The sequence below is a fragment of the Motacilla alba genome, unplaced genomic scaffold (assembly GCF_015832195.1).
Source record: "Motacilla alba alba isolate MOTALB_02 unplaced genomic scaffold, Motacilla_alba_V1.0_pri HiC_scaffold_28, whole genome shotgun sequence".
In the NCBI taxonomy this organism is placed as follows: Eukaryota; Metazoa; Chordata; class Aves; order Passeriformes; family Motacillidae; genus Motacilla; species Motacilla alba.
Genome location: NW_024037374.1, coordinates 650,893 through 673,772, shown reverse-complemented (window position 1 = coordinate 673,772; position 22,880 = coordinate 650,893). Strand labels below are relative to the sequence as shown.

Sequence of the window (22,880 nt, the reverse complement as noted above, 5' to 3'; positions counted from 1 at the left end):
GGGCGCCACTGGCACACAGGTTCCCAGAGCCCCAGAGCTGTCAGCAGGGAGCAGAGGACACACCTGCTTTTCCCCACAGACCACCTGAGCAGGTGATGCTCAGCTGGCAGCCCCAGCTCATGGGCCTTGCTGAGGCTGCGCTGCCTTTTGGTCGCTTGTCAAGAAATTAAAAATCAGTGCTCTGTTCATGGCCTTCTTTGATTTAAGGAGGATTTTCAAACAAAAAGATAGGAAGAATCCAGCCCCAGCCCTAGAACTCAAGAAAAAAATCCAGGACTTTGTCTTAGGTTGGAAATGGGTATGTATATTCTATTCCTGTTTGTTAGTGGTGAGGCAGTTATATTGTGTTAATTGGGCAGTTTTCTATATCTCTTCCACAAACAATCTTCCCTCCAGAGAGATATCGTCTGTTAATGGGCTATTGAGTGTCACTGATAAAATTACATCATCCCCATTCTGAGAAGCTCTGCCCAGAGGGAGGAGCCCAGCATTCCTACATGGATATAATCTGAGACTTGAAGACCACAGGCAGCCTTTCTCTCTGGATTCCCAGAGGAAGACCAGGCCTATCTATACCACCACCACTGGACCTTCAGAGGAAGATTCCACCCTTCTACAGGATCACTGCTCCAACAGAACCACATCTGCCACTGCAGGAGGACTGCAGCCACAATTCCAATGGGATTGCTACCAACACCCTGACCACAGGGTGTCAAGTCATATTCTGACTCTGTCAGTAGGGGTTTTTTTGTTTGTATTATTGCATTTGTATCTTCAGTTTTCCTAGTAAATGTTATGTTTGCCCAATTATCCAACCACAAATAAAAAAACCAAACAGAATAAATGTAGCAGCAATTTTAATGAAGTAGTTTAGAATATATAAAATTGAATACACTCAAAATTTTAACAATATAATTTGGGTAAAATGAGGAATAATCTGGTTCTGATAATAACACATAAGCAAGAAAATTACCATGGGGTACGGAGTGCAAGGGCTTTGGGACCCCTGCCTCCTCACATACAAGGTCATCAAGTTACAATTCCCCTTTTTATGCTGTGTGCCATCACCATCTCTTCCCATTTTTGATTCGTCACAATCCTATCTCCACCCTCATCATCATCTTCATCACGTATGCGCCACCATCCCTTTTAGGTGGCCACACCACTCTTTGGGGGTCGTCTGAGGAAGGCTTCTCCTCTTCCTCAGGTGTCCTTTATTTCACCTTTGGATTACACATGCACACCAAGCTGGTATAGTGTGAGCCAAAATTAACTTAATATATGCCAATATCATGTTCTAACATTAAAGCAATAAATCTCATAAAATTAACATGTTCCTGATTTCCACCCAAGTTTTCCCTCTCTTTCAGATACATTTAGTAATAGTTATGTCTTGGTTCTTCCTGTTCTGAACATCTGCAGGAGAAGCGGGGGGGGGGGAACAGACCCCTCCCCTCCCTTCTTCCTGGCATTACACTTTTTTAGCCATTTTGTTATCTCCAGATATTAATTACTGAATCAATATTGATTACTGTTTCAATTTTGTCAGCACGAATCACACCTATTTATCACATAAAGAACTGTTACTCCTATTCCCATATCTTTGCCTGAGATCCCCTTAATTTTAAAATTTTAACAATTTGGAGGGAGGGGGTTTACATTTCCCATTTCAGGGGAGGCTTCTGCCCTCCTTGGAAGATGCCTGTCTTTTCAAACCAAGACAGATTTGAGCGCCCACTGTGGGGCTCGAGGGCTTTGAGAAAAAAAGGGAATAACAGGTCTTGAGTAATCTAATTTTTGTGTGCAGATATAGAAACCTCATTAAGTGTCACACTAGCTTACCCTTTTTTGGGTGGCACGTGATCGTGGCTGTATTTCTCCCATTTGCATGCTCTTATCTAAACATGGGTCCTATAACCAAGGCTACAGTAGCTGTTTTCCAGTTTGCTTTATGGCTTAATAAGGTGAGGAATTCATGGATCTTTAACTTCCTCTGGAAGGCAGGCACACAGATTCACATCTATCACACACTAACTGTATGCTTTTGGGGTTACTTTAATAATGGTAATTACTGTGAGGAAATGACACTGGGGGAAATTTTCTCCCAACCCTTCACCCAGCTCTTTGGGTCTGCCCCAGCAGTTTTCAAAGGGTTCAGATCCACTCTAAATACTAATGTGTTTATATTATATACATACATACAGTGTATATATATATATATATATATATATATATATATATATATATATATAAATACATACAGTGCCTGGTGTTGCTGATAGGCCTGTTCTATTCAGCATTCAGAGATAAGGGAAGATTAACCTGGATAACCACCCTGACACCTGCCCCAGAGCCTAGGGATGCTGCTGCCCCAGTGTTGCCTCTGCTGAGGCTGGGCGACCTGGTTCAGGAACGGCACGGCAGCCACCTCAGGCTGCTCGGGCCAATTACTCACAGACACCAATGTGGTGGATGGTAAAATGGCGTTTATTTCCTGATTTTGCAGCCTTATAAACCTTGGGGTTACATCACTTCCATATGCTTGCACAACAAGCGCGGAGAGGGGAGGTCCTATCTTTCCGTACAGCGCGTGGTCTTCCGACCGCCTGTCCCTACCTTCCCACACCCCAGAGCCTGCCCCTGCCCCACAGCCCCCCTCAGAAATGAACCACCCGGACTGGGTGGGGGTTCTGCTGAAGGAGATGGGCCAGATGCTGAAGGAGCACATTTCCCCAGCTGGGGAGAAGCCCTCCCCCTGCCTCAGAGAGGGAGAGTCTGATGGTGCAGCAGTGGATCCCACAGATGTTACAACCGTCCAGGTTCCAGCTGAACCGCAAAGGCAGCCACAGCCTGCAGCAGTCGCCCCTGTGGAAACAAGGAGGCCTAAGATGAAATCAGAGACCCCAGACAAGGATAAGAATGGAGGGCCCTCACAAATCTGCAGGGGAGCCAACAATTGAGATCATCACAGAGTCCCTGATGTACGAAAGTCTCAGTAATCTGCGCAAAGACACTGTACGATGGGAAGGTGGGGCTTACACAACCTGGTTACTCTGGGTCTGGGACCTTATGGGTACAGGCCTGCAACTGTATGGTGCATTCCTCATTGAGGGAGGCTGCTGCTGAGAAGGCCAGGAAATATCAGCATCGTCGTTCACAAATACAAGAACTGACGAATGCGGTATATACTGAATTTGTAGGTTTCCCCATTGGAGCAAGGGGAAAATGGTACAAGAACTCAGAGTTGCTTTTGGCCCTCAGTCTCTCTAAAATGAGGCTAGGGAAGATTGCCCAGGCCCAGGCATCCAGAGTGCTTGTTGCCTCTGTAGGTATTGTACATATATTTGGGAGCAAAGCTTGTTTGATTGTATCTGTTTAATAAATTAAGTCCCTTTCCAGTGATGGTTACAGCTGGACAGTGGAATCGGTTTATGGGGGGGAGGGGTTCGTCCTTCATACTGTGTCATTCCTTGCCCATTTTTTGGGTTTCACATTCTGATCTGGACCAGGTGGACAGGCCACCTTTACTTAACCCGGAATAGAGACATATATATATATTTATATATTTATTAAGTAGCCAAATGCTACTTAAGGAATTGGAAAGGAATTTGGGACCCTTGACCCAGGACAGAGGTATGAATCAGGTATTCATAAGGGAGCCAGGGTCCCTTTCCCTCTGGGAGTGGCTTTTGCTGAGTGTCAGAAAGAGGTTTGTCCACAGGGAGGGAATGCAGGAGCACCACAATAGAATGTGCTGGAAGACCCTTGAAGAAAGCATCCAACAGCTGAGAGAAGTGGCAGTATTGGAGGAACTCTTTGGGAGAGATGGACAGCATGATCATGACCCCAACAAGGTAAGGTGCACAGGGCAAATGTTGTGGAGTCTGGCACATCTGGGGCCATCTCAATACACCACCTTCATTGCAGCGATTGATGCTGATACCAACCGAGAGACAGCGGGTTCTGTCACCAACAAGCTTAGAAATGATGAGAGTATGATCAATGGCCCAATGCAGGCTCATGTCTCTGCTGTGATCAGGGACTTTCAAAGAGGAGATGAGGGAGATGAGGGTGGAGGTGAGGAAGATCAATGCAGCACCCGTGCGAGTCACAGGCCCCAAATTCAGAGCCCAATGTCCCCAGCTAGAGAGAGAGGGTACACCCCACAGGCTGACCTGTGGTTCTTTCTGTGTGACCATGGGGAAGACATGGGAAGGTGGGATGGGAAACCCACTTCTGTCCTGGCAACTCAAAGGGAGCACTCACCGAGGGAATTCCACTAAAGTGAAAGTAGCCTCAGCCTCCCATGACTGAGCTACCGGGTATGATCTGTCAGATCCCCTTGAAGGAACCTCTAGTATGTGTGCCCAGGAAAGAAAGAATAACCAGGGTTAGAGGGGTCCTGCCTCTAGCCAGGGAGAGGCACGGAAAAACCGGGTATTTAGGACGGCATGGATCTATTGGCCTGGCACATCAGAGCCACAAAAATACAATGCCTTAGTTGATACTGGTACACCGTGTACCCTAATACCATCAGGACATGTAGGGGCAGAACCTGTTTCCATTGCCGGGGTGATGGGGGAATCACAGCAACTGACCATGTTGGAAGCTGAGGTGAGCCTGGGTGGGAAGGAGTGGCACAAACATCCTATTGTGACTGGCCTAGTGGCCCTGTGTATTCTGGGCATAGACTTCCTCCAGAATGGCTTTATAAAGACCCAAAGGGACTCAGGTGGGCTTTTGGAATTGCTTCTGTAGAGGCTGAGAACACTAAGGAATTGAACACCTTGCCTGGACTATCAGAAAGACCATCTGCAGTAGGACTCCTGAGGGTGGAAGAGCAACGAGTGCCAATTGCCTCCTCCACTGTGCACCGCCAGCAGTATTGGATGCATCGAGATTCCGTGATCCCCATCCACAAAATGATCCATGAACTAGATAGCCAAGCGGTGGTCAGCAAAACCCACTCGCCCATCAATAGCCACATTTGGCCTGTGTGCAAGTCTGACAGAGAATGGAGATGGACTGTGGACTATCGTGCCTTGAATGAAGTGACTCCACCACCGAGCGCTGCTGTGCTGGACCTGCTGGAACTCCAGTATTGAGATGGAGTCCAAAGCAGCAAAAGTGGTACGCCACTACTGACATTGCTAATGTGTTTTTCTCCATTTCCCTGGCAGCAGAATGCAGGCCTCAGTTTGCTTGCACCTGGAGGGGCGTGCAGAACACCTGGAACCGACTGCCCCAGGGGTGGAAGCACAGCCCCACCATCTGCCATGGACTGATCCAGGCTGCAGAGGGATCTGCCTGAGAGATCCAGTTCCTGGGAGTAAAGCGGCAAGATGGACGGCGTCACATTCCCACTGAGGTCATCAACAAGATCACAGCTATGTCTCCACCAACTAATAGGAAGGAGACACAAGCTTTCCTAGGTGCCATAGGTTTTTGGAGAATGGACATCCCCCAGTACAGCCAGATTGTGAGCTCTCTCTACCTGGTCACCTGCAAGAAAAACGATTTCCACTGGGGCCCAGAGCAGCAACAAGCCTTTGCCCAGATCAAGCAGGAGATCGCTCATGCGGTAGCCCTTGGCCCAGTCAGGATGGAACCAGAGGTGAGGAACATGCTCTACTCTGCAGCCAGGAACAATGGCTTGTCCTGAAGCCTTTGGCAGAAGGTGCCTGGGGAGACTTGAAGCCAACCACTGGGATTTTGGAGCTGAAGTTACCGAGGGTCCAAAGCCAACTCCACTCCCACAGAGAAGGAAATCTTGGCTGCCTATGAAGGAGTCCAAGCCGCCTCAGAGGTGACTGGCACAGAAGCACAACTCCTCCTGGCACCCTGACTACCGGTGCTCGGGTGGATGTTCAAAGGAAAGGTTCCCTCTACCCTCCTTGCCACCAACACCACATGGAGAAAATGGATTGCCTTCATCATGCAGCGCACCCATATTGGAAACCTGAATCACCTGGGATTTTGGAAATAATTACAAACTGGCTGGAAGGTGAAAGCTTTGGTTTCACTGACAAAGAGGAGCAGGAAGAAGTGACATGGGCTGAAGAAGCTCCACCGTACAACAAACTGCCATCAGAAGAAACACAATACGCTCTTTTTACTCACAGTTTCTGTCGTATAGTAGGAATGAAACAAAAGTGCAAACCAGCCATATGGAGCCCCACACGACAGGTTGGACAAGCCACTGAAGGAGAAGGTGGATCAAATCAACTTGCTGAACTGAAGGGTATTCAGCTGGCCCTGGACATTGCTGAAAGAGAGAAGTAGCCAAAACTCTGCCTTTATACCGGTTTGTGGATAGTAGCCAATGTTCTATGGGGCGAGCTAGAAAGGTAGAAAAAGGCCAACTGACAGTGTAGAGGAAAGGCAATCTGGGCTGCTGATGAATGGAAAGACATTGCCACTCATGTAGAAAATATATCTGTAAAAATCCGTCATGCCCATGTCCCTGAGAGTCGGGCTAGTGAGGAACACCGAAACAATGAGCAGATAGGTCAGGCTGCAAAGATAGGGGTGTCAAAGACAGACTTAGATTGGCTACAAAAGTGGGAGTTGTTCCTTGGTCAATGGGCCCATGATGCCTCAGGCCATCAGGGCAGACATGCCACCTATAAGTGGGCATGAGACCAAGGGATGGATCTAACCATGGACTGATATAAGGGTCTCCTCGAGCCAGGTCTCATAAGCTCCTGGAGATCTATATCACACCCAAGATAGCTCAGCCACTTCAGATGGCATACAATCAGCAGGATGGTTTCTGTGTAAGTGTTGGAAACAGAAAAGTTTTAATAAAAGGCAAAATAACAAAGCTCTTTATAGAGAAAAACCAAGCTAGGTGTAAGAGGGTCTTGTTCCTGGTAAAACACCTCACAAAAGTGATATTTCCTTTATTCTCTTCTTTTTCTAGTAAATTGCTTAGGCGGGACTTTTTGGCTTCTGTCCAATTGGCTATCCTTAAGATTGAGGTGAAGTTCCCAAGGTCCTTGAGATGTCTTTTTACCTAATTGAGGAGAGAAACTTATGGGCTTTTTTCCTTTTTAAGGAGACAAAGGATAATTTTGTCACTCTGTCAACAGGGGGCACATTCCTACAATGGACAGTATTTCTCAGTCATCCATGACTGTGAGACGTGTGCTGCCATCAAACAGGCCAAGCGAGTGAAGCCCCTGTGGTATGGTGGGCGGTGGTCCAAGTACAAATATGGAGAGGCCTGGCAGATTGACTGCATCACACTGCCCCAGACACACCAAGGCAAGCGCTACGTGCTGACCATGGTAGAAGCCACCACGGGATGGCTGGAAACCTACCCTGTGCCTCACGCTACAGCCCGTAACACCATCCTGGGCCTTGAAAAGCAGGTCCTGTGGAGACATGGCACCCCTGAGAGAACTGAGTCAGACAATGGGACGTATTTCAAGAATTGCTTATCAACACCTGGGCCAGAGAACATGGTATTGAATGGATATATCATATCCCTTATCATGCACCAGCTGCCAGGAAAATTGAACAGTGTAATGGAGTACTTATGCCTATCCTGAAGTCACTTGGTGGGGGAACTTTTAGAAATTGGGAAATGAACTTAGCAAAAGCCACACGGATGGTCAACACCCGAGGGTCCATCAATCGAGCTGGCCAGTCTGCCCAGTCTGAACCCTCGCACACAGTGGATGGAAATAAAGTCCCTGTGGAACACATGAAAGGTATTTTAGGAAAGACTGTTTGGATTAATCCCACCTCAGGCAAAGGCAAACCCATCTGAGGAATTGTTTTCTTAAGGACCTGGTTACGCTTGGTGTGTAATGCAGAAAGATGGAGAAGCGCATTGTGCCCCACAGGGAAACCTAGTCCTAAGTAAGAACTGTGTGTAAGGTTTCATTGTGATGCAGATGGAAATAGAATAACGGGTGGATAATGTCCTGGATTTCAAGGTAAGTGTCTATTCTATTTGCTAACTGTTAGAGGTGAGACAGTTATCTTCTGTTAATTGGCCAGGTTTCTTTATTTCTTCCACAAACCCATCCTCCCTCTGGGAAATATCATTTGTTAATGGTCCATTGAGTCTCACTGCATGACTGATAAAAACTACATCATCCCATTGTGAGATGCTCCGCCCAGAGGGAGGAACCAAGCATTCCTTCCTGGATATAATCTGAGAGTTTGGGACACCAGGGCAGCCTTCTCCACTGGATTCCCCAGAGGAAAACCAGGTCCATCCAAACCACCAGTGGACTTTCAGAGGAAAACTCCACCCTTCTACAGGATCACTGCTTCAACAGAACCACACCTGTCACTGCAGGAGGACAGCAGCCACCATTTAACGGGACTGCTACCAACACCATGACCACAGGGTGTCAGGTCGTATTCTGAATCTGTCAGTGTTGTTTTGTATTACTGCATTTTTTATTTTTATTTTTATTTTTATTTTTATTTTTTCTAATAAAGAACTGATATTCCTACTCTCATATCTTTGCCTGAGAGCCCTTTATTTTCAAAAGTATAAGAATTCAGAGGTAGGGGGTTTACATTATCCATTTCAGGGGAAGCTTCTGCCTTCCTTAGCAGACACTTGTCTTTTCAAACCAAGACACAGGCCTTGGCAGCAATGGACGCCACCCCCGCCTCCTTCACCACCCTGAGAGGAGAGCCGGGGGCCAGGACCTTTTTACAAGGAGGGGGGAGAGGGAACCTCCCATACAGGGAGTGGTACCTCCTCTGTTCTCAGTCCTCGGAGTTACTCCAGTGACCCTGAAGGCCAGGGAGCTGCTTGAGGAGATGACATCATTGAAGATCACAGTCACACAGCCCAGGAGCTGTGTCAGAGTAGGTCCTGTGTGATGCTTTCTAGGGCTGGGAACAGCCAAGGTAGACTACTGGCTGCAACAAACAGCTCTTGCCCAAACAGCTTTGAGGAGGAAGAAAAGGATAACGAAATGGATGAGATAATTCCTGCCCTAAACAGGTAAAAGAAGGGAAAAACAGCAAGAGAAGCCATCAGAGAACGTCGCCCAATTGCCCACCGCACTAGATGAAAAAGCGAAAAAGAAAGAGAACCAATTTTTCAAGCCCCATTATGAGAAGCAGTTGGCAATCAGGGGCTGATATATGTGAATACTCCCATACTCCCTTATAGAGTTAGAGCAGTGGAAAACGACTGTGGGAGATATAAGGAGGACCCAAATAAAGTGGCAAAATTAATAGAATGGGCTATTAACTCACAACATCCTGGCTGGGCTCATCTGATCCCTATGTTAGACACGTTACTTGATCGCACTGGGAGGTGAATGGTCAATAAAGCCATCACATCATCTGTGGAGGGGAGCATAGCCAGTGGACTGCTTCAAGGCACTGTCACTCAGATATTCCCCCTTGAGAATCCTGGGTAGGATCCAAAAATACCAGAACATATGGCAAGGTTCAAACAATACCAAAGCCTCCTGGTATATGGGTTGAAACATGGTGTCCCTAAAGCCGTAAATTCATCAAAGCTTTATGAAGCGAGGCAAAATTATGATGAATCACCCACTGATTTTTTAAACAGGTTAAGAAAAGCTGCCATCCAATATACTGATCTAGATCTTGAATCAGCTGATGGTAAAGAACATCTGGTTTTGTTGTTTATGGGTCAGGCTTCAAATGATATAAGAAGAAAGCTGTAAAAGACAGAGATGTTTGAGATATGGATAAACTGCTAGAGGTTGCCTGGAAGGTGTTTCGAGATAGAGGTCCCACTGAAAGAGTTCCATCCCAACCTAGTAAGAAGGCAACTCAGGAAAAGTCAGCTTCCCCTACGGAGAAGGACCAGTGTGCATACTGTAAGAAATGGGGGCATTGGAAAAAGGACTCTCCAGTGTTCAAAGAAAAACCATCAGCCCCCCAACTCCCAGTAGTACAAACCTCAGGCAGCTCAGGCTCTGAGTGATGGGGATCAAGGGCTACCTGCCCAGGAGAGCCCTCGATTATAGCTAAGCTGGGGAAAGATGACATGGAGTTTTTTGTAGACACTGGAGCAGCATATTCTGTGTTAAATACCTTAGAAGGGAAACTGAGTCACAATACTGTATATGTTATTGGGGCAACCAGGGTAAGGGAAACATGGCCTTTCTTCCAACCTTTAAAATTTAAACTGGGGAAGCATTGGGTTACCCATCAATTCCTCTATATGCCTAACTCCTCTAAACCATTGCTGGGGAGGGACTTGCTAAAAAAATTGGAAGCAGAAATTAAATTTTAAAAAGGGAAGGGTGTACAAGTTGTAATTCCTGAATCTAAATTTGCCCAAGTTGCTGTACTTCTTATACAGGAAAAATGTAGTGAAATCCCCGCTGAAGTTAAAAATGGGGTAAATCCAATAGTGTGGGCCAGTGATATCCTAGGAAGATCCAAATGAGCAGAGCCAGTGAGTACTACACTCAAACCAGGAACTACACCAGTAAGGCAAAAAAAAAATAAAATACCCTTTGAAATTATGGAACCATAAGGAACTGGTATCTGTAATTGAAGAACTCCTACAAGATGGTAAGAATTATTGATTAGTACAAGATTTAAGAGCAATTAACAAAATTACAGAAGACATACACCCAGCAGTAGCCAATCCCTACACTCTTTTGACCACACTGACAGATGAATTAGGGTGGTTTAGTGTTGTAGACCTGAAGGATGCCTTTTTCTGCATTCTGGTGCACAAAGACAGCCAAAGGTTTTTGCTTTTGAGTGGAAAAATCCCAAGACAGGGAGAAAAAGTCAACTTACATGGGCAGTTTTACCACAAGGGTTCAAAAACAGCCCCACAATATTTGGAAACCAGCTAGCAAAGGAATTAGAGGACTGGAGAAGACAGGAACCAGAAGGAGTTGTTCTTAAGTACGTGGATGACATCCTGATTGCACACAGAACCAGAGATGACTGTGTACAACTTACTGTAAGTTTGTTAAACTTAGGAGTGGGTGGGTACAGAGTTTCTAAAGACAAAGCACAGATTGCTAAGGAAGCAGTAGTTTACTTGGGGCTTGAGATCTTCCATGGACACCGACAGCTCAGTGAAGAATGGAAAGAAGCCATCTGTCGACCCTCAGAGCCCCATACCATGAGAGAGATGCAAGCTTTCCTGGGACTGGTAGGGTGGTGTCACTTGTGGATAGCAAATTATGGACTGCTGGTAAAACCCCTACATGGAGCATTAAAAGCAGCTGAGAGATGAATTATCATATGGGCTGAGAACACCAGAGCAGATTTTAAACAGCTGAAACACTCTCTGATATCAGCTCCAGCATTGGGACTGCCAGACTTAAAGAAACCTTTTGAGCTTTTTACATATGAGAGACTGAATAGGACTTTGGGGGTACTAGCACAGCGCCTCGGGAACCAACAGAGGGCTGTGGCCTACTTTGCTAAACAGCTAGACAATGTAGCCCAAGGCTGGCCAGGGTACCTGAAGGCTGTGGAGGCCACTGCAATTGTGATCCAGTAAGCCCAAAAACTCACCCTGGGGCGACACCTTGTAGTGTGTGTACCCCATGCAGTAACAGCTGTACTTGAACAAAAGGGGGGACATTGGTTATCTGGTAACCAGATGCTTAAATACCAATCACTGCCATTAGAGCAGGACAAAGCTACCTTGAAAACCACTTCTGTTGTTAACCCTGCCATGTTTTTGTCCTCAATCTTAACTGATGGTGAGCCTGAATGTGGCTGTTTACAGACTACCAAAGAAGTCTATTCCAGCCCATCAGACCTGAAAGATGTGCCCCTACAGAAACCAGATTGGGAACTTTTTACAGATGGGAGCAGCTTCATGAAAAATGGCAAAAGGATGACAGGCTATGAAGTGACTACACAGCACAAGGGGATCAAGGCAAAGGCCCTGCCAGCAGATGTGTCATCACAGAAAGCTGGACTGATTGCACTGACAAGGAACCCCAAACCTGAGCAAAGGGAAAAAGGTAAATATATGGACTGACTCTAAATATACATTTAGTGTTGTCCACGCCCATGGAACCATCTGGAAGGAGAGAGGACTACTGAACGCTCAAAGCAATCAAATCAAACATGCTGAAGGAATACTTGCCCTCTCAGAGAGCATTAAAACCCTCACAGAAGTAGCTAACATGCATTGCAGAGGTCACCACAAAGGGAAAACCACTCCAGAACTGGGAAGTAGCTTTGCTGATAAAGCAGCATAGGGATTGCAGAAAAATATATTCTCACAGTAATTCCACAAAAAGAAGTTGATTTGTCAGGATTCGCCCCAAAATATGACCAAGCAGACCACAAACTAATTAAGTTCCTTAAGGCTGAGATCAAAGAGAGTGAATGGACTGTCACACCAGCAAATCAGGTTGCGGTCCCACCCCTGATCCTTCAGGACCTAGCCCAGAGGGAACATGAAAATACACATTTTGGGGTTGAAAATCTTCTGAAACATCTGAAAAGGTAGTAATAGGAAAGTAAATTACTGATATTATACAATCAGTAGTGAGCAAATGCGAAATCTGCTATAAAAACAAACATGACATGAGAAAAAGAGTTGTGCTAGCAGTAACAAAAGCGTGGGATCTTGCTGGAGATTACTGGCAGACAGATTTTGCGGAGCTACCACGCAAAGAGGGATACTGGTCCATACTGGTATTAGTTGACACTTTCAGTGGATGGCCAGAGGCTTACCCCTGTCGCACCAAGGCAGCCAAGGAAGTGGTGAAAGTTTTGCTCAATCATATAATTTCAAGGTTCAGAGTTCCCTTGGGAATGTCATCAGGTAAGGGACCTCACTTTGTTGCAACAATGGTTAAGGAAGTTAGCTGGATTTTGGGAATTTCTTGGGATCTGCATACACCTTAGAGACCGCAAGAGAGTGGTAAAGTAGAACACATGAATGGGACTCTCAAAACACAAATTACCAAAATCTGTCAGGAAACATCCATGACATGGGTTCAGGCCTTGCCTATAGCTTTACTAAGAATTTACATTCAACCGAGGCAAGGGGATAACATCAGTCCCTGTGAAATATTGTATGTCAGCCAGATCAGATTCCACATATTCCAGGTGAAATTCACATGAAGGCAAAACTTGATTTGCAGAAATATCCAAGGCCTTTAGATTTCACTTTGCAGAAGCTCCAGAATTACACACCTGCACATCCCTTCCAACCTGGAGACTGCATCTATGTTAAGTAGAGGGACAGTGATCCTTTACAAACTAAGTGGAGAGGACCATTCCAAATTCTGCTGACCACCCTCACCACAGTCAAAGTCGCTGGCAAAGGACCCTGGATTCACTACTCCAGAGTTAAGAAAGCTTCTGCTCCTGAAACAGCTGTAAAAACAGAGACTAATGCAGATGCAAACCTGCTTTAAATTATTCCTTTTCTGTGCCCAAAGAACTGTTCACAATAATCATTATTCTTCTTTGCAGAATACCTGACTGTGCAAGACATTTCTGTTGTTAGACATTTACTCTTAGATATTTATCTGTTTATTATTAGATGTTTGTATTGATAGTGGTTTATTATTGTTAGATGCTCATCTGTTATTAAATACCTATTTTTTGTAAATATTTAAAGTAGACACTCAACAAGGTAAAGGCCTTGTCAAGCCTCTAAGGTGGGGGGAATGATGTCTCAGGTTTTAGCTTTTATATTTTCAGATTCTGTTCTGCTTTAGTGTGTAAGTCTAGGCTTCATATTAGGGAATAGTAACCTCTCTCCACAGAGTAGGTAGACAAAACAATTCCTTCTCTAGCTGGGGACCAAGGACAAATGATCCAGATCTCAAGCCCAAGAGCATAAACAACGGTGGACCAAAGAGAGAAAACAAGAAGGATGGGACTTCATGGGCTAAAGCTGCAATTGGACAATTGGCTCCAATATGCAAATGGACCAAAACTTATAAAAGTGTGAGATCCCATGACCTGTCGCCCATTTTGTGGCCATTTTGGGTTGTGCTGCCCAAGGTGGATCCATTGAGGCCTCTTAATAAATACCTACTTTATTCTTTAGCTCCGTCTAGTCTCTGTTCTAGGTCAGCCTTCACAAGGCATCAGATGAACCTGGAGCAGTTCCTGACCCCATGGATGGACCTAGAGCAGTTCCTGACCCCATGGAAGATCATGGAGCAGTTCCTGACTCCATGAATGGATCTAGAGTCTTGTTCTCACACACGGACACCAAACTCTGCTGAGGGTTTATTGATCATTCCAGGGGAGTTCCCAGGGGTTCGGGGTGGGGTCCTCCAGGGATGGCGATCTCCTCCTGCCACTGGAGGGGTCGGCACACGGGTGTCACCAGCAGTCTCGATCCTAAAGCCAGAGCCCAAACCATGACCTGGAGCAGTTCCTGACCCCATGGAGCCTCCCGAGAGCAGCCAGGTGATGCTGCCCCAAAAGGTGGGGTCAGGGTGGTACTGAGGGAGACTGGGAGGCACTGGGGTGTACTGGGACACACTGGGGTGACCCCAAGGGTGGTGGCCATGCCAGGGGAGGGTCCAGGCCCCACAGAACTCAGGGTGCTCACCTCAGATCTCTTCACTCGAGAGGCTCTCACTTGAGAGGCTCTCACTCGAACGGCTCTCACTCGAGAGGCTCTCACTCGAGAGGCTCTCACTTGAAAGGCTCTCACTCGAGAGGCTCTCACTCGAAAGGCTCTCACTCGAGAGGCTTTCACTCCCTCCTGCGGAGAGACCCCAAGATGTCACTGGGGTGTCCCCAGTCCCAGTAAGGTGCCCCCACTCCAGAAAGGTTTCCCCAGTCCCAGTGAGGTTCCCCCAGTCCCAGTAAGGGATGGGAGGGTTGGGGTGAAGGGAGGCCCTCAGAGATGGGGAAATGCGGAATTGAGAACCCCAAGGGAATGGGACGTGGGTGATGAAGGCCTGGTGCTGTAGGGGAGGAGGAGGAGAAGGAGAATGAGAAGGAGGAGGAGGAGGAGGAGAGGGAGGAAGAGGAGGATGAGGAGGAGGATGAGGATGAGGAGGAGGAGAAGGAGGAGGATGAGGATGAGGATGAGGATGAGGAGAAGGAGAATGGGGGGGATGAGGAGGAAGAGGATGAGGAGGATGAGGAGAAGGAGGAGGAGTATGAGGATGAGGATGAGGAGGAGGAGGGGGATGAGGAGGAAGAGGATGAGGAGGATGAGGAGAATGAGGAGGATGAGGATGAGGAGGAGGAAGAGGAGGAGGATGAGGAAGAGGATGAGGAGGATGAGGAGAAGGAAGGAATTCCAATTCCTTGGGGGGACACAGGGCCTGAAGGGGTGGATGGGGACAGGAGAAAATGGGACAGGGGACAAAATCCCAAAATCTGAGGGTCGTGGAAGGGGCTTTGGGAGTGGGGGAACAAGGAAGGGAATTTAGGTTGGGTTTGGGATTTGGGATTTGGGTTTGGATTTGGGTTTGAGATTGGGTCTGGGATTTGGGTTGGGGATTCAGGTTTGGGTTTGGGTTTGAGTTTGGGTTTGGGGTTTGAGTTTGGGGTTTGAGTTTGGGATTTGGGAAGAGTATTTGGGAAGGTGATTTAGGAAGGTGATTTGGGTTTGGGATTTGGGATTTGGGATTTGGGATTTGGGTTGGATTTGGGATTTGGGAAGGAGATTTGAGTTTGGGTTTGGGTTTGGGACTTGGGATTTGGAATTTGGGTTTGAGATTTGGGTTTGGGTCTGGGATTTGGGATTTGGGTTTGGGAAGGGGGTTTGGGTTTGAGATTTGGGTTTGGGTCTGGGATTTGGGTTGGAGATTTCGGAAGGGGATTTGGGTTTGGGAAAGTAATTTGGGTTTAGGAATTGGGTTTGGGATTTGGGGTTGGGTTTGGGATTTTGGGGTTGGGTTTTGGATTTTGCTTTGTGATTAGGGTTTGGGTTTGTCTTTGGGATTTGGGTTTGGGATTTGGGGACATCCCACAGATCGGCAATAGGAATGGGCAAGGGAGGAAAGAGGGCAGGGAATGGATGGGGAATGGATGCACTGTGGGGTAACTCAGGGACACTGGGATAACTGGGAATACAATGAGGCCCTCTCTGGGAACAACTGGTGTCGACTGGGAAGACTGGGAATACAATGGGGCCCTCTGGGAACAACTGAGGGGCACTGGGATAACTGGGAATACAATGGGGGTCCTCTGGGAAGCCGTGGGATTTACTGGGGTGTACTGGGATTTACTGGGATGGGAGGGAATACTCTGGGAAGCATTAGAAGGTACTGGGATGTACTGGGGTGTACTGGGATTTATGAGGTGAAATGGGATGGGTGGTAGCCCTCAGAGGGGAAGTCTGGCCCCACAATTCCCAGTTCTCACCTTGCTCTTCCTGACTGTGGCTCCCCTTTGCAGAGAGACAGTGACACATCACTGGGGTGTCCCCGGTCTCAGTAACGGATGGGCTGGACAAACTGGTGCCCAATTCCCACAGTACCCCCAAAAACTGGTTCCCAGTTCCTCCAAACTCCAGAACTTACCACGAAGACGGAACCATCTGCCACGTCCATGGTGCCCTGGAGAACAGGAGCAGAGGGACCACAGGGTGGTAGGACATTATAGGGCAGAAGGGGTATCCAAAGCCCCCACCCATTGCTGGAAAATCCCAGGAAGGAAAATCCCTAAGATTCTGACACAAAAGGAAAATCCTAGATATCCAAACCCAAAGCTCACCGTGGAAGAGCCCTCCACCGGAGCCGAAGTCATGATGGCAAATCCAGCCCCGTGCCAGGTCCCGGGAACATCGTCTCCGAGCCCAAACGCCGGCCGGAGGGCACAGCAGAATGGAGAAGAGCAGGGACACGCCGAGCACAGCCACCTTCATCTTCCTCTCGCTCTGGGCAGCGCTGGGTGAGGCTGCAGCAGGTGAGGAGCACCTTTATCCCTGCCGGGACTCCTCCCTGCACCCTCCCTGCCAGCCCCCGGGCCAAAGCCCGGCTTGGCACAGCCCCCAGCCCTGGCCACAGGCCCAGCCCTGGCACAGAGTCCACCCCACCTGTGGCACGGATCCAGCCCCCTTGCCCGGCATCCCTCCAGCTTCCTGCATGGGGCAGCTGCCCCAGGAAGGGCCCAGGCACCTGGGGGGACCAAGGGGGGCAGGCGTGGAGCCAAAGGCATCTGGGGACCCTTTGGTGACCAACCCCAGTCCAGCACAATCCATCCTCCAACAGCCCCAGTGCCAGATCCCCCATCTCCTGCTGCCCCTCGCCTCCCAGAGCTTTCCCTGTGGGACCCTCCCCTCCCAGAGCTGAGCCCAGCCCCAAACCCAGTGTGGCTGAGCAGAATTGTCCCTGTTCCCATTCCAGCCTCATGGGGAAACTAGGGCTGGACTGACCCCACTTCTTGGAGCACCAGCACCCTGGGATCAGGAGAATGGGGAGGTCAGTGTGTGACTGTCCCATGGGAACATGTGGGTAACTGGGATCTCCAGTCTCTGGAGGTGCAATGGGGAGCGCTGGGGAACGGTGGCACTGGGACACCAGGGCTGGGCGTGGGGCAGGGCTGCCTGGGGAGGTCACGGTGCCCAGCTCCAGCCCATTCCCAGCACTGCTGCCCCAAACTGCTCCAGGCCCCTGGGGGAAGATCCCCTGCCCAGCCCCACTGTCCCACCCAGGACCACTGTGTCCTGCTGCATCACCCCAATCCTGCTCTGCTCAGCTGTCCCTGACATCGGGTCCCAGGGGCTCTGCCCCAGCAGGGCCGTGGCTCCAGACTGGGCTGGCACTGGGACACAGCTCCCACAGAGCCCCTGGCCCCAGGGATGGCCCTGCCCTGCCCTCGGCCCAGCGCTGGCCCTGAGCAGGGGTCACCTTCCTGCCCGAGGGTCCCGGCTCCTGTCCCAGCTCAGAGCCCCTGTCAGGGCTGTCAGGGTGACCTCCAAGGGCACAGATCAGGGACAGTTCCTGGCAGGGCTCCCGAGAGCTGCCAGTGCCTCCATTCTCCACTGACATTCCGTGACATTTCCAGGAGATGTTCCCTCCTCACGGGACACTGACCACACAGAAGGCACCTGTTGTGGCCACCTGGCAGAACCTGTTGGGCACTTGCCCTGACCGGGGATGCTGTGTTTGCCTCTGGAGCCGCTGGGGACCTGGAGGATTTTCCTGCTACCCCCTTGTGCTTTGGGCCTCCTTTGTTGGAGACCTGGGGGACCTTGACCCAGGAGGGGCCAGGGGAGGTGGCCCGCTCCTAGGGGGGAAGTCCAGCCCCAGTTTGCCCATGAGACTGGAATGGGAACAGGGACAATTCTGCTCAGCCACACTGGGTTTGGGGCTGGGCTCAGCTCTGGGCTGTCCCACAGGGAAAGCTCTGGGAGGCGAGGGGCAGCAGGAGATGGGGGATCTGGCACTGGGGCTGTTGGAGGATGGGTTGTGCTGGACTGGGGTTGGTCACCAAAGGGTCCCCAGATGCTTTTGGCTCCCTGCCTGCCCCCCTTGGACCCCCAGGTGCCTGGGCCCTCCCAGGGGCAGCTGCCCCGTGCAGGAAGCTGGAGGGATGCTGGGCAAGGGGGCTGGATCCGTGCCACAGGTGGGGTGGACTCTGTGCCAGGGCGGGCCTGTGGCCAGGGCTGGGGGCTGTGCCAAGCCGGGCTTTGGCCTGGGGGCTGGCAGGGAGGGTGCAGGGAGGAGCCCCGGCAGGGATAAAGGTGCTCCTCACCTGCTGCAGCCTCACCCAGCGCTGCCCAGAGCGAGAGGAAGATGAAGGTGGCTGTGCTCAGCGTGGCCCTGCTCTTCTCCATCCTGCTGTGCCCCCCGGCACAGGCCAAGGTGAGGCACCAGCCAAACGCTGTCCCCACATCCTGCCTGTGAAAAACACAATTTACTTGTGTAAAAATTTTAGAAGCTTAATAGTATGAAAATAGTAATAAAAATTAGGACAATAAGAGACAATAAAAAGCAAGGAATTACGGATGTCTGGGTGTCTGGCACTCTGCCACAAAGCACAACCTGCTAACAAAGGATTACCCCTTAAAATTCATATGCATATTCATAAATCTCATACATGATTCAAACATTCCTTTCAAACTAGGATGTTTCTACTTAATTTCAGCTTCCCCCCAGCCTCACATTGTAAATCAATCTCCTTGGTTTCTCGAAGCCTGAGCTTTTCCAATAAGGAGGCAATAATTTTTCTCTTGAAATCTTGGTGTCTGTTGCTGTTATCTCTATCCAGATAGGATAATGCAAAGAATTTCTTGATTATTTTTTCCATTCCTTGAGCTAGTTACAAAAAGTATCTTACGTCACATAGGCTCTATTTTAATATTATGCTATAGCCTAAAAACTATATTTACCACACTACTTAAAATAAATTAATACAGCGCTACTTAAAAGATATTATTACAGCATAATTTTCCAACATAACACATATAGTATTTTAATATTTGCAAAGAGCCAATCATATAATATGCATCTATAACACTGCCCTTTCTGGCCTCCCATCCCACCCTTTCGGTCCCTCCTCTGTGTCCCATTCTGGGTCCCCAAATGCCCTACCACTGACTATTCCCGGGGCCTATCCACCCACGTCCCCCCTCAATCCGTTGCCTTTCTTCCTGGCCACTGCAGAGGGGTCCCCCTGTACAATTCCCTGACTTACTCCTTACCCTCCCACAGCATCTCCCAGTCCTGTTGGTTTTGTCCCCACTCATCCTCGTTCTTCTGTCCCCACCAAGCCCCTCCCTGCACTCCCATGTCCCTACACCGCAGTTCCTTTCTCCTCCCCTGTACCTCACACCCTGCTCCTTCCACACCCCAGCCCTGTCCCCTGGGCCCTCAACTGACCCCAGATCAGTGTCTTTGTGTCTCCCCCACCTCACACAGACCTCCTTGGAGACCCCGAATTCCCATCCCTCTGCCTGCGCCCTGCTCCCTGCACCCGTGTCCCCCCACAGCCCCACAAGGTCCAGTCCAGACCCAGCCTTTGTTCTCCTTTCCAGGCACTCCTGGAAGGAACCCAAGATGATCTCCGGGAGGTGAGTGGGCTGCTGGCATTGGAGGGCATCCCCTCAGGGATCTGGGGGGCAGCTGTGTTCCCCCTATCCCTTGCTGGCACCGGGGACATCCCAGTGACCAGCCAGGTCTCCTGGTCTCTCTGCAGTTGGATTTAGACAATGTTGCGGTCCTGGAGACGCCTCTGGTGGGTACCACGAGTTCTGCCGGTGTCAGACCCTCCCCTTGCCTGGCCACCCCAGCCCAGGCCATCCCAGTTGGTCCCAGCACAGCCCAGTGCAGCCCTGCTGACAGCCCAGACAACGCCCTGCCCCAGGGCTGCTACCCAGGGAAGCCTTTGCCCAGGGCCCCTGCTGCATTCCCATCCCTGTCACCCCAGGAGCCCCTGGATGAGCCAGGACACAGCCCCTGCCCCAGCTGTGCCTCCTGGCCAGGAGCCCTGTGCTTCTGGGCAGGAGCACAGCAGCTCCTGCACCCCATTGCTCCCGCAGCCCCTTCCCCAAGGCCCCCCCTGCTCTCCCCTGCCTCCCAGACCCACAGTGTGTCTCTAATGCTGCCTTTATTCCCAGTCCACTCTGCATTAAGTGTAGAAACAGGTGTGTTGTTTTCTGGGGCAGCAGGACCCACCTGCCCCATGACGAGGTGAGCCGTGCCAGCAGGGAGAGGGGTGGGGACAAGGCCCCTCTCACGTCCCAGTGAAAATAGAGGGGTGACGTTTTGGGCTTTGTGTTTTGGGATTGTAAGTGGTGCTGACATCTGTGTCATGTCCTCCTACAGCAGCAGGAGGAGATGATCGTCCCTGGAGGACCGCCCCCCACAATCCCCTCTGAGCCCAGGCCATTTCCCCTGAATAATCAATAAACCTGGTCAGCAAAGCTGTGTTCTGTGTCTGTCTCTCTCCGTGCGTTTGCCCTTGTGTCTGGATTTCCACTCTCCTGGTGTGAGAGGGAGCTTGGCCTGGGTTCTGGTCACTTCATGCCAGGCTCTGCTGCCCTCACACCATCCCCCCACCCAGGCTGTTTGCTGTGGGTTGTGTGGGGTCCGGTGGTGGCAGTTTGAGCGGGTGAGTGGGTGTGCAGGCAGAGCCAAGAGCAGATGCTGGCTGTGATCACCACTGTGGGTCCAATACAAAAAAAGTTTACAAAATATATTTTATTTCCAAAGGAGTTTCTTTCTTCAATGTAGAAATGTGTCTATTTAAAAGAGACAAAACAGTTTATTTTTGTCGAAAATATTTATTTATATTGAAATTTGGTTCCTAGGTTGGATGGGGCTGCTGGGTCTACCCGGTTCTGTGGTGGAATGGGACTGTGGGATTTCCCTGTGTCTGGGGTAGAAGAAGGATGCCAGGTCTACTTGATCTGAGTGTTCCTCGGGGCCCAGATCTGTTTGTCTCGGGAGGGTGGCACTGGCTGGCCACAAGGTCTGCCCAGCCCCCAGGCCAGGTGCGGCTGCAGCCATACCCAGAGATGTCAGGGTGGCAACACTGTGGTGCCCAGAGCAAACGAGAACTGCTCTGCCCAGCTCTGGTGGGACTAGGACCAGTTTCAGAGTGGGCCGAGGAGATCGGTTGTCACCGACCGTCACAGACACTGACCAAGGGCTCGCTGGTTTTCTCTGCCTCCAGCTACTCCATCGAGGGAGCCGCTGCTGCTGGCACTGCCCCAGGGAAGCCTCAGAGCAGAACTGGCACAGGGCATTGCCCTGGCAGAGGGCCAGGGAAAATGTCCTGGCTGTGAGCAGCAGAGCAGAGAGAAACCCACTGACCCAGGCAGCTGCTGCTGTGTGGGCACAAGCTCCGCTGGCCAGGAGGGTCCCAGAGTGACCACAGGGGTTTGCAGATGGAGACAGAGCAGTCATAGGTCATGATGGGGAGAAGGGAATATTCTGCTCCAAGGGAGAGGAAGAGGAAAATTACCTGTGCAGCCCATTCCCCATAGGAGATGTCTCTGGTGTCTCAGAGCATCTTAGGCTGCAAGCTGGCAAGATGTAACCAGAAGTTTTTATTCTGTCACCATCGGTTGAAACCAGGTGGGACAGTGCTCTTTATCTCTTCCAGACCCATCCCTCATAACTCCTGGGGTGATAATCTCTGTTAATGGGCCACCTGTTAAAACCAGGTAGGGCAGTTTTCTTCATCTCTTCCAGACCCAATCCTTCCTCCAGGGAGGTATCTTCTGTTAATGGGCCATTGAGTCTCACTGCATGACTGATAAAATTATATCATCCCATTGGGAGATGCTCTGCCCAGGGGAGGAGCCAAGCATTCCTACCTGGATATAATCTGAAATTTGGAACACAACAGGCAGCCTTTTCCACTGGATTCCCAGAGGAAGACCAGGCCCATCTACACCACCACCAGATCTTCAGAGGAAACCTACACCCTTGTACACGATCACTGCTCCAACAGAACTACATCTGCCACTGCAGGAGGACTGCAGCCACCATTTAATAGGACTGCTACCAACATCGTGACCAACAGAATGTCAGGTCATATTCTGACTTGGCACTGTTGTTTCATATTACAGCTTTTTTATTTTTTTCTTTATTTTTCCTAGTAAAGAATTGTTATTCCTATTCCCATATGTTTTCCTGAGAGCCCCTTAATTTCAAAACTATAATAATTCGGAGGGAGGGGGTTTGCATTTTCCATTTCAAGGGAGGCTCCTGCTTTCCTTAGCAGACACCCATTTTTCAAAACGAGACATTCCCAGAGCACACTCCTGGAAAAGCTGCAGTCCAATGCTGGGACAGGAGCACTCTTGCTGGGTTAAGAACTCGCTGGATGGCCGGCCCAGAGAGTGATGGTGAACGATGCTGCATCCAGCTGGCAGCCAGTCACCAGTGGTGTCCCTCAGGGCTCTGTGCTGGGGCCAGTTCTGTTCAATATCTTTTTTGATGACATGGATGAGGGGATTGAGTCTACCATTAGTCAGTTTGTAGATGATACTAAGAGGGGAG

General features: G+C 49.6%; 1 protein-coding gene across 1 annotated transcript; it reads left to right on the top strand.

Annotated features, from left to right (window-relative positions):
* Positions 1-18,608: 18,608 nt before the first annotated feature.
* LOC119696256 (vegetative cell wall protein gp1-like) lies at positions 18,609-20,565 on the top strand. Its single transcript, XM_038125979.1, has 3 exons — positions 18,609-18,734; positions 19,907-19,942; positions 20,068-20,565. Exons 1-3 carry the CDS (start codon positions 18,666-18,668, stop codon positions 20,563-20,565), a joined length of 603 nt encoding a protein of 200 aa, XP_037981907.1. The 5' UTR covers positions 18,609-18,665.
* Positions 20,566-22,880: the final 2,315 nt, after the last annotated feature.

Coding starts and splice junctions, on each gene's coding strand:
- LOC119696256 (XM_038125979.1), top strand. CDS start 18,666: ATGAAGGTGGCTGTGCTCAGCGTGGCCCTGCTCTTCTCCATCCTGCTG. Junction 18,735..19,906: donor GCCCCCCGGCACAGGCCAAG/GTGAGGCACCAG, acceptor TCTCCTTTCCAG/GCACTCCTGGAAGGAACCCA. Junction 19,943..20,067: donor CCCAAGATGATCTCCGGGAG/GTGAGTGGGCTG, acceptor GTCTCTCTGCAG/TTGGATTTAGACAATGTTGC.